Raw genomic sequence first — 12,567 nt, 5'->3', positions numbered from 1 at the left:
CTCCCAATATGAGTTTTTGTGTGAGTAAGCTTCTTTTCTGGTTAAACCACTCAAAATTTATTATACCAATGCCCACTCACCCACCTTAAAACGGAGGCTGAGGAGGAAAAAGAGAAATACAGCTACAAGTTTACTTCCATTCTTCCCATTTATTTATGCAAATATTTACATCCTACCCTTTATTCAAAGATCTCAGGGTGGCTTACAACGCCTTATTGCTCATCACTTTGTCCAATGATACATATGGCTTCTCTATAGTTATAAGGTACATTTCTGCTACTAAGATGTTTGACAATAAAGAAGCCGCCAAAATGAAATATATATCTATATTTGCCTTTTGAAAAGGTCTTACCTGCAGTGTAATAATATCTTGCCTAGTAAAGAGTTCATCTGTTAGCAGATCCTTGTAAGTCTTTGTTTTTATATTCAGCTGTTCGACTGCCTTAAAAAAGCCAAAACATGGGAAGAGAAATTTCAAATCATAGACGCTGTGCAGAGACATTTATGCAATCCCCTCTTCCTGACACCTTTTATAATGCTTAGGGAAGAAGAAAGACATTTGCTATGCTTATTTTTTTAGTTGATGCGAAAGATGAAAGTATTAATTTCTCAGCTGCAGCAGTATATACTTTACTGTACAAACACAGACATAACTGCCCAGTTTTAAGAACTAGGGGATAAAGCTCATAAACTTCACTGGATTAAAACTTTATATAAAGCTCAGTCCACATGGCCGCCTTGTGAAGGGTAAATACACTGGTAGGGCAAACAGTGCCAGGCAGCTCCTAATGTTGATGTTTGTTGTTTTCACTTATACAACAACATCAGTGTACAGCTGTACAATGTACAGTTCTACACGCTGCCAGTTCGCCCCGGCCTCAATGTCCACAATGACTTCAAGTCACAAGTATGCCCAAGTAACAAAGTACATGAGAATTTACACACATTCAATGTGGCCACACCATTACAAACATCTACACATTTGGAGAGGGACCACAATGCGTGCCACATAAAAAAGCAAGCTAAATTTAGTATAAAATGGGGGTGTTTGGGTGTGGGAGGAAAGAGATAGAGACAGCATATGCTGGAATGTGGAGGAGTCAATGGGGACCATGTGTACCCATTTACTGGACTGAATAGGTGGCCCTCAGATATAAAAAGGTTATATGCCCAGGTGTAGCATTTTGATTGCTAGGCATCTTCAAGTCTGGATAACCTCACCAATATTATATTTTCAGAGTTCAGTGCAACACTGTCAAGTGCAAATGCCACAGCCAAGAAGCAGCCAGGAGTGATCCCCAGAGGTGGGTATTAACAGACTCTGAGCATCATGTAAGCTGCTTAGAGATGGCCAGCAAATGGCTCTCCAGAGTTCAGTAGGAGCCCAATGCCTCCTTCTGAGGAAGGATGCCAAAGCGCGAAACATTTACCCCAAAGCAAGTGGTACAGGGAGGAATGTGGGCATTAGAGTGGCGGGCAGTGGATGGAGCAACAGGACACTTTACTATTTGTCTTGTTAACTCTATGTTATGAATTTGGAGCAATTTGTCCTGGTGGAGACCCAGAAGCATTAGGAGGAAAAGAGAAGAAAGTGAAAGATAAGGGAGACAGGGAGTTGTTAATGTGGCATTTCCACGAATCTTCTTTGAGAAATGCTGGTTTTATTTTTCTTTTTCTTTTAAGGTGAAAAGGGCAGACCAAAAATGAAGACCATCTCTGCTCTTTGCTTTGACAGAAGGCAGGGCCTTCCATGCAGGAAGGTAGAAACAACCTACTTCAAGCAGCACCATGAAGGAGCACCAGATGAAGCCAAGACCTGGTGTCTGAATGGTGCCATTACTTCTCATAGTAGAAGAGATGGGACATTTTTGAAGCTATTGAGCAGGGGAGAGGGATGACTTATCGCTGTACAACAGACACAGCAGGTTGTCAATAATGTAATCCCCCCCCCCCAAAAAAAAAAAAGAATTGAAGTGTGATAGCACCTGTTACAAATTGCAAGTTAGTTTAGGAACATAAAATATATTATGGCATAAAATTGTTTGGCATAAAATTATCACACTATGGGACTGAGTTGACGGACAGGGAAAACCGGGCCGATCCTGGTTTTTCTCAAACCAGTTGGAAAGCTCGCTATCCGCAACCTCTCACTCTCAAGGTTGGCCAAACACCCTTGGGTAGTCTGCATCACTTGGCATCAAGCCACACCTCTTGAGTTTTTTTTCCTCCTCCCCACCAAGCACGCACACCATCGCATGAACATACCACCTGAGACTAACAATTACCTGCTTCTTCCCACCCAACTGCCATCCCACTGGATGCCCTATGTGACTGGGCACACAGTCGCATGAGTGATATACTACCTGCACACTGCATCGGTGAACCCAGTGACACGTTGGCAAAGCACAATCATGGAGGCCTCCTATATATGCCCACTCCTTCCCCCTGCCTTTACCCCATTCCTTTTTGTTGGATTGTCTGGTTTGTGTATGTTTTAATTATATCCATTGCATTATTGGTGACATGCCATGTTTGTTGTATGTTCGCATCATGCGGTGTGTGACAGCTCAATGGTGCAATCGGTCAATGGTGCAGCTGGTTACTGATGCGTCTACATGCTCAAACAAAAACAAAACATATTATGAGCAATGACGCTGGTGGCAGCATCTTACCAGTACTAGGGCACATGCTCCAGACTGCTTCCATACACCACTTGGGCTTTCCCGCACTCACACCATGCTGTTTATATGTTGGTGTGATGATGCACACTTTCCGCATTAAAACGGAGTGTCAGGCCTTCTTTTTGCTCCAATTTTTAGCCTCAGAATGGGGCTTCATGTCAATTTCTACCCAGTTTGGCACTGTACATCATCTGAACATGTAGGATTGAAGCTACTTTATTTTTGCCATTGTGGAGAACCCCTTAGTATATTCAACAAGTTTATTCAGGCAGTAATTACAAACTGAATTTCTTCTTTTAACATTTTTACTATTTGATCCAAACATAGCTATGAGGTCCCAAACTGCAATGAACCTCTCTGGTTTTGCCAGTTTGTTCAAAGTAGACAAAAAGCAACAAACCAGAGGAAACCATTCACATTGGTAAGACAGAAAACATTTCCTCTCCCTCTGGTTATTCACGGTGTCAAGCAGACATAAAGCACTTTGTTCCCGTAAAAAGAACCGAGAAAAGGAAACTATGACAAGAAACTGGTAATGAGCAGATACTATACATTGTTTGACATAAAGGTCTTCCTGTTAAATAGCTTTTAGGGGAACAAATATATGAACAGCTTGTCTTAAACATTTTATTCGTCATTTGATAAAAACATATTCCATAATCAATTTTCTCTCTTTTTTTAATTTTCATTTTTTCTGGTATATTCTTCATTCAATCTTGCACCATTGTTTTCTACCACTAAAAAAAAGAAGTAGTAATCCAACTGAATAGGGAGCTCACCTCATAAGCAAACACATTTCCAGTCGTCTTGATAGCCACGATGTGGGAATTATTGGTGAATACCGTGAAGAGCACCGGACAGTGGTATTTACCTGATTTGGAGGAATAAAACAATTTGCTGTTAGTGAATGCCTTTTTGTGACATTTTACAAGTGCCTCTCTGAAGGCACTTAGCTTCCTGGCTCAGTGGGGATTTGACATTGGGTTTCTTCACTCCTTGCCTGGCACTCTTAACTGTTACACCACTCTGTCTTTCAAAATAAAAATAAATTCACAGAGTTTTCTTAAAAGTATAACAGCTGGAGTCTGGTGGAACATACGTTCTATAACAACTCAACATAATCTCACAGCCTCCTGCAAGTTGTTGTTATTATTATTATTAGTTTTATTATTATTAGTTTTATTTATAAAGCGCCGTAAATGTACACGGCGCTGTACAAAACCAAGTAAAATCAAGAATATATAAAAAGAATATATAAAAGATTGCACAACATTAATATTCTGGACTGCATAAGCACAAAAGGCACGCCAGGTTCCTGAAAACTAGTTTTTATTTTCTTGAAATTCATACAGCTGTATCCACAGTAGAGAAATCTTCAGTCCTGAGAGGTGCATGTGTTGTCTGTTGGGCAGGGGCTACACACACATATACGTATGCACACATGTACACACACACACACACACACACGGATTGCCATCCTGTTGCTGAGGCTCCCTGGCATAAGTTCTAGTATACCACCAGTTGTATTTTTTTGGTCACTCTCCAATGGACATGTTACATTCATAGCTGCACAAGCAGAGCTCCATGTGCATAACCATTGCGTAAGTGGTTATTCTTCTTAAGCCACTGCACATCTGTCATTTCCTTGACTCTCTCTTTACCGTCTGTATGGGAGTGTGCACTGGCATAATTTAATGTATGTGATTGGTTGCACACCATCACAATCCATCATGAGAGTAGTGATTTATGCCAAGCCACCCCCGATGTAGAATCTCAGCCACAGCCTCCCCTGCCTGCTCTCAGTGCACTGGCATGAGAAGGTTTAAACATTTCTCCCTGCCCATTGCAGTTTAAGGATCACTGGAGGGTGGCAAGGTGACAGTGAAAACCCCTCCTAGCCCTTGGCTTCTTTAGAGTCTGGTGCAGCTGATGGGTAAGTATTGCCTCCTTTCCCACTTGTCCAGTAGCCATGCGAATCCCACTGGGTGTGCTACCGCAACGGGTGTATACTCCTCCTCTGGGGTGTCACCCGGTGCAGCCCACACACTTCTATAGTAATGCCTCTGAAACTGACAGCTGATATCCAAAGGGTATGTTGGGGGGTATTTTATCTGTAGTCTTTGACATGTGATTGCACGCCTTTCAATAATGTATTTGGCTTTAAACAAAATCAACTTGTGCATTTTCCAAAGGGTCAAAATAAATATCAAACATTTCTTGGGCAAACCAAGTGATAAAACCAATGGATTAAAGAAATGTATATAAAGTGAAAGCAAACATGAAACAGACCATTCCTATTTGTTCAGTTCATCAACATGAAACACTTGAATGACATTTCGAACAATCTTTATCATTTTTGAATTTTTCCATCTGAGTTCCAGTTCAACAGATAAGAGTTTCTTAGGGCTCTAATGCATGATGATTAATCCAATTGCAGCCCTTGCAATAACTAATATGCAACCCCAAAATAACTGCAGCTTTAATCACACAAGAAAACCCACGTTTCTAGTCCTTATGATTGTTAACGACTGCAAATATTCCACATCCTTCCCCATATCTTTAGAAGCAGCTTTGTGGGAAGGGATACTGGGACAGAGCGTATCTGCATGCCCTCAAAGCAGCAACCTGAATGCCTGTGAAGGTCTAATATTGCACCAGAATTCCATATTTTTCTTACTTTGCATTCTCGTGTGTGTGTGTGTGTGTGTGTGTGTGTGTGTGTGTGTGTATATATATATATAGCTATTGTTGTTGTGCTTTCAAGGCGTTTCCAACTTATGGCAGCCCTCAGGCAAACCTATCATAGGGTTTTCTTGGCAGGTTTCTTCAGAGGAGAGAGCATGACTTGCTCAAAGTCACCCAATGGATTTCCATGGTCAAGCGGGGTTTCAAACCCTGGTTTCCCAGTGTCCTGGTCCAACACTCAAACCACTGGCCCTCCATATATATAAACACACACACACACAGACATAAGTATACTAATCCAGTGACACATTTCAAACATCTGATGAAAGGGATTCTAGGCTATACTAAATCTTTTGCAACAATAAATGTTTGATTTTAAGGGTCTACATGAGTCTTGCTGGTTCCTATTTTAAAAAAAACCAAAACAGTGGTTTTCTGGCTTTTAAAATAGTGCGGGATGAGCTAGTGAAGAGGAACAAATCACATCAGGCATTGAGGTGCTCAAAACAATCAGGGACAGGGAGCGAGGGTTGGGGGATATGATATGAGTGCAGATGTGACAGGATAATAATAATAATAATAATAATAATAATAATAATAATAAGGGGGACAGGCTTGAGGAATAAATCCTTCATGTAAGAATAGGAATCCTGCAAATCTTTTCCTATTTCCTATTGACAAGTGGGACATGAAACAAAATGGTGGCAGTGTATGCTGCTTAGGGTTTAAACTGTCTATCCCTGATCTCCTGCACGGTATTGTATCAGAAGGCCAAGTAGGGCATTATACTCCATGTACCCAGATTTTCCTTTTCTATTTGGTATTTCACAATACTCACCGGGCTGTTGGAGGTGAATCTTCCCTTAAATTTTCTTTAAGACTCTTTTTTGTACTTCAGCAATTCTCAAAGTTCCCCAGAATGTGCTAACAAGTGTCATGTATGAGGTCAAAGGCTTTCACGGCTGGCATCCATAGCTTTTTGTGTTTTTTGGGGGGCTATGTGGCCATGTTCTAGAAGAGTTTATTCCTGACATTTCGTCAGCATCTGTGGCTGGCATCTCTGAAGATGACAGCCATAGATGCCGGTGAAACATCAGGAATAAACTCTTCTAGAACATGGCCACATAGCCCAACCCCCCCACCCCCACCCCCACAGACACACAAAACTCATTCTCATGTGGTCCACCAGGGCAGAGAAGTAGAGAAAGAGACTGGTGCATATTTTGGGACTTCTACAGCTCTGTCCTTTTAGGGGAAACTTAAATTTTTATCTTGCAATGGTCAGCTTTAGATTATATAAACATTATTGGCAATGGTCTGTGCGATGCTCTTATTCTGTGCAGCATCTTTTCACAGCATTTACATCAGAATCAATGTTAAACGATAAAAAGGAGCCTTCAAAGAACCAAAGTGCCAACTCACCATCGCTGTTTTTAGCAAAGTTCAGTTTGATGAGCGATTTGGCATCAATCTTCTGCAGGGATAAACAAACACAGGAGTTAATCATCATCCCTGGCATTGACCCCAAAGAACTGTGAAAAAGTAACTATGGTACCAAGTGACTCAGAACATATCACAGCTGCTCTTGCCATCTACATATGCACACAGAGAGCAAGCCATCCACCCAAGTCTACATGACTGGAAGCAAAAATGCAGCTCAAAGCCACAATGCTCAAAACCCAGAGAGCACAAGCTGTTGCTAGGAAGAAGAGTGATGACTTGTGGAAGCTATGCTCACAAAAGTATTCAGCGTTACACCTTCCCCCCAGAAAAACCTAGTGGTAGATGAAGGACTGCCACCTACTCCCATGTAAAGCTCCCATAACAGATGTGACATTTAGTCACACCATTTGGTGATTAAGAGTAAATAGCAGGTGTATGACCGTAACTCAGCCGACTCACTTTTCTCACCACAACATCATCCTACAGGGCCCACTTTCTCTGTTTGATGTGGAAGTTTAGAAGTCACAGATCTCTTCCACACTGTACCATTATAGCACTTTGATCCCACCTTGACTGCCCTATCTGCATCCTATGGAATCCTGGAATTTTGGCAGAGCATTCTGAAAACCGCATGAAACTCCACCATTCTGTACGATGGAGTTATGGAAGTTGAAAGGGGTATCAAAAAGCTCTAACTGTACAGTGTGAAAGCAACCACAGTTTAAAACCTAACCTGTTTAAACTCCCCAATCCAGATCAGAAGCCTGGCTGAGATGGTGTAGAATTTAAAATCTTTTGCGGGTACTGTGATTTGGCATCTTGCTTGGTCCTAAACCTTTCTGATTATTACAGTCGGCCCTCCTTATCCACGGATTTTTAGTCCACGGATTCAAGCATCCACAGCTTGAAAATATTCAAAAAAGTATAAATTCCAAATAGCAAACCTTGATTTTCCATTTTATATAAGGGACACCATTTTGCTCTGCATATTTAATTGGACTTGAGCTTCCACGGATTTTGTTATCCATGGGGGTCCTGGAACCAAACCCCAGTGGATAACAAGGGACCGCTGCGTAAAGAGCTTCTCAGAGGCCCTATATCTGGATACCTCCCTACTTCTAGGGCAGTGCTGGTAGCTGAACAGAAGTAGTGTCTTTTTAGTGATAGCACTCCAGTGACAAAATTTCCTGTTTTATCTGACACCAAATCAGTTGCACTTTGGAGAGTTCAAAATGAGCTTGGTTTTTTTGAGCATTTTTAGGATCATACACTGATGGGACATACACATGTAAACATACCATTATTGAGACAGTAACACCAAACATATAGAGTGGGCACATTTCCCTCATATCCCTGCGAGCTCCCAGAAATGTTTTCAAACATTTAAACATAAGCACGCCACACAAAATAATGGCAGACACGTGAATTCTTCTTGTTGTGTGCCTTCAAGTCATTTCCAAATTATGGCATCCCTATCATGGGTTTTTCTCATTTGACAGTACATATGTAACTATTTGTTCCTCTAGTATTCTCTCTTATTTAATCCTGTAAACACTCTCTAACCACTTAAACATCATCCCTTTTCAGGCTACCTGTCATAACTCCTCAGTCTTCATTAGTTTCCTTCATCACTTCTGCCAGTTCTTTTGGGGCTTCCTTTTTCCAGTAAAAAAAGCAAAGTGACTCTTCATAGCTAGGTTAAATTGAATGCAACACAGCCTGCATATTTTTATTTTAAAGTCAAGCTTGTAGCACAAATGTTCAAAAAGGAGGACTTTATGGAAAAAGCAAAGCAGGGCAACACTTGCAGCAAAGGCATTATTATGACAGACAGCCACAACTGATGGGAACTGACAACTCCAGAAGAGATTTCTGCTGGAAGGTTAGAGAGTGAGCAAGCTATTATTGCAGTTACTCTTATTAATTTGCCCGCTATCATAATCATCATTTGTCTTTTTGTTGCTGTTGCTTGAACTTGCTCAGGAAAAAAAAACATTCTGAAAAAAAGACTGAGTAGCTAATGCACACTGACTGTATAATCTCATAGACACACAATTCATTGTTGTTCAAGCTGTTTCTGACTTGAGGCAACGCTAAGTTGAACCCATCAGAGGGTTTTCTTGGCAAGGTTTGTTCAGAAAGGGCTTGCTTTTGCATTCCTCTGAGGCTGAGAGAGTGTGACTTGCCCAAGATCATCCATGGCCAAGCAGGGACTTGCACCCGGGTCCCCAGGGTTGTAGTCCAACGCTCAAACTGCTACAACACATTGGCTGTTTGAAAACCAAGATGGGATAAGATTCTAGACCATATCACACATTCCGAATTTGGATTATATTCAGGTAATTCATGCCCCCACCTTCAATGTCTTCACTACCTGATCCTCCCCCCCCCAAAAAAGCAGTTCACATAAAAATCAAACAAAAATAGAACCACAGAATCGTAGAGTTGGAAGAGACCACAGAAGCAGAACAGTGAAGCCAACATTCAGCAGAAATAAAAACCAAAGCAAGATGGGCTAAAGAACTTTAAAAGCCCACTTGAAATCCAAGAACTGTAACCATCACTTAAAATGGCATATGTTTCAATCTAGACTTCACCATGCAGCTGGTGTTTAGGCTGTATTTATTTAGATGATGTGTACCTTGGTATACATTATTGTTTCTGCTAACAGAAAGGTTTAAATACTTTAAAGAGAGAGAAAAACACAGTGTACACACAAATGAAGAAAAACAAAATCAGAACAACAGATAACCCAGTTTTCCAAAAAGTGAAAACCAAAACAAGGTGTGTAGAGAATTTTAAAAGCCCAGGTAAAATACAAAGGTCTTAACCAGGCATCAAGAAGAAAGCAAAGGAGTTGCTAGGTGAGCTTCTCAAGGGTAGGATGCCACAACCGAAAAGTCCCTCCCAGTGTCTATGCTGAAAATGTCTTCCCATTTTTTCTCCCATTCCCACTTCTGAAAGCCAGCAAAGAAACTATGGCATTTTCTTTCCACTCACAATATTTCTCCTTTCCTTCAGAACCTGAATATTACGATTGCAACCTTAGAGCAAGCCAGCATAATAAAGCCAACCTCAGAACATGAGATCTACAGATACCACTGTATTATCTCTGGAGAAGAAGTGGGCAACCTGTGGCCCTCTAGATCAGTGATTCCCAAACTCAGGTCCTCCAGGTCTCTTGGACTTAAGCACCCAGAAGCCTCTGTCATCTTATCCAATGGGATTCTGGGAGCTGAAGTCCAAAACACCTGGAAGGCCAGAGTTTGGGAATCACTGCTCTAGATGTTGTTCAACTCCCACAACAACAATCCTTTACTTGTGCAGACTATAGACAATATGAGTTTCAGTCCAAGAAAACCTGAATTGCTACAAGTTCTCCAGGTCTGATCTAGGGTTCTTTTCTTTTGGCTGAAGAGCGGGGTATAAATAAATTATTATTATTATTATTTCTGTTTATGTCTGTCTGTTGTTTTATCAGTTACATAAAGGCAACGTGCAGCTGTTCGGTATACTTTTAGCCTTTGTTTTGTGCGATTGCTCTACCACCCTGCATTAGATGTAATTGTATAAGAACTTTATTTTATAGTTCATTTGTCTAGTTATCACCCAGTTAAGCAGAAGGGACTTCTCCCTGTTCCAGATTTCCATCTCTACCTGAGGTAAGGGAAAAGGAAGAACAAGAGGGGCATGCTGAACTTGTACCAATCTAAAACTTAGCAACAAGCTTAAGAAATTCAAGATATGATCAACAGACTGTTCCAAGCCCAGAGCTGGAACGTAAGACTGTAAAAAGTTCTGCAGCAAACAATGATGATTCAGACAAGAGCTTCCTCAAAACAGCGTGGTCCATATGGCCTCATGCAACTCCCACACAGTCCTGTGACTTGGCACCATCTGTAAAAACTGCAACGTAATTTTTTTGGCACAAAGGAGAGGAGAGCAGACTTCAGGCTTGCAGGAGCTACTTTGTTGTTTTACAAGAACCCTGAGACCCGCCAACCAGAGTCTGGTATAAAAGACACGTGCTTAGAATGGAAGACTTCAAAAACCCAGGACGTGATTTGTATACTGAAAGACGTGGAGGGAGTGCACAGCCCTCCCAAACAAAAACCCACTGCTAAATGCTGTCCTCACTTCAGCAGTACCTTGGAGAGGTCACTTTGTTGCTTCTGTAAACAACTGGGAATCAGACATTCTTCCTGATCTAGTGCCAAATCACTCGGTGTTCTAGCAATATGTCTAGTTCAACCGTCTGTCCTCCCCAGTGTAAAGATTTACAATACAGCTGCAAATAACATTTCATTTAAAATGTTATCAGCAGATTGTTTACTACAGCATGGATCTGTTAATTCCAGTCCGATCAGCTCAACTGAGGCAATGGAACTTGCATTAAGTGTTGATGTCGTAAATTCCCATTGAGTCAGCGGGTTTAATCTAGCTGAGAATAACAATTAGATTCAGACTCATATCTTGCAGGGAGGGAAGTATCTGAAATTGGCTTACAATACAACATTGATAAACCAAAACAGAAATTACAATGCAAAACGTCTTTAGAAGTTTAAACATTATAAACTTAAGCATTGGCTAACTGAGGAGCACAATCCAGTCAACCAGGGATGGTCTTGCATGCCATAGCTGGTGCCTCTTGAACACAGAGGGCAAAGAGCATTCTTCAATGAGTCCAAAGCACACCACAGTTCATGCTTCTCAAATACCAACAAAGAGAGCACCCCATAATGCTGGTACCACCATGGACACCACTTACATGTTGCCACCAGACAGGGATCTGTAGGTCACAGTATAACCATCTAAGCCTTTTCTGATGCTCTATGGAGGATATATTGAGGAAAAAGTTGTAGCCCTCTGCTACTGAGCAGAACTTGGAAACATTCTCTTCCCAGAATTTCCTAGCCATTATGGCCAATGGTCATGCCGGTTGAAGGATTCAGGAAAGTGCAATCCAGAAAAACGTTCAAAATCTCTGCCATTGAGCCCACCCTCTTCTTCTGCAGGGCTACTGGTCTTCAAGTTGGATGGTTTTCAAACCTAGGGACCTGGATTGTACAAAGGAACAGATCTTTACCTATGAGAAACCTCTGCAGTTGAACCACTGATGAACACATTTCACATATCGCTCTCTCCGCAGTATGTAGGGTTGACAGAGAAAATATGGGACAGGACTCCTGTGTCTAAAATGGTTGTGCAAAAGAAAGAATTTCAGCAAGTGTTTCTTACGTGACCATGACAGATTCACCTTAGGGTTGCCGTAAGTCAGAAACAACTTGAAGGCACACATCAACAACAGCAGCAAGCCAACTGTACCAAAATAAAAATCACACACACACACACACAAAACCAAAAAACTGGCACCACTGAGACAGGTTGCAGAACCCAGGTTTTTAACTAATACTGTATGCATAGTGATGGCTCCATCTGTCACTTCCCAGGTAAAATATAGGGTGAAACAATATTTATTACTGTAGTTTTGGTGTGTTTTTCAGGCTATGTGGCTGTGTTCTAGAATAATTTATTCTTGATGTTTTGCTTCATTTGTGGCTAGCGCCTTCAGAGAACGGTGACATGGAGGTGTGTGGGGTATATATACTGTGTGACCCTTGGCTGAGAGGAAGTGATATACATGTTCATCTATAGTTTGTATATTTATTACTAATTTTATTTAATGGCACAACTCTTTGGGGGATGGGGACGACCTTAAAGCACATTGATAGAATCTCATGCCATGTGGGGAAATCGA

General features: G+C 41.3%; 1 protein-coding gene across 1 annotated transcript in view; it reads right to left on the bottom strand.

Annotated features, from left to right (window-relative positions):
• PPIL2 (peptidylprolyl isomerase like 2) overlaps window positions 1-12,567 on the bottom strand; it is a 71,885-nt gene that overhangs the window by 45,040 nt on the left and 14,278 nt on the right. The window contains exons 6-8 of the mRNA XM_089489931.1: window positions 6,789-6,840; window positions 3,461-3,552; window positions 353-442 (exon numbers count right to left, since the gene is read on the bottom strand). Coding sequence (XP_089346057.1) covers window positions 353-442; window positions 3,461-3,552; window positions 6,789-6,840 — 234 coding nt within the window. The remainder of the gene's footprint in view (window positions 1-352; window positions 443-3,460; window positions 3,553-6,788; window positions 6,841-12,567) is intronic.

The sequence above is a fragment of the Sceloporus occidentalis genome, unplaced genomic scaffold (assembly GCF_023333645.1).
Source record: "Sceloporus occidentalis isolate IW3139 unplaced genomic scaffold, rSceOcc1.0.p SCAF_41, whole genome shotgun sequence".
Taxonomy (NCBI): Eukaryota; Metazoa; Chordata; class Lepidosauria; order Squamata; family Phrynosomatidae; genus Sceloporus; species Sceloporus occidentalis.
Note: the sequence above shows the minus strand (reverse complement) of the source record. Positions and strands in the feature narration are given on the sequence as shown.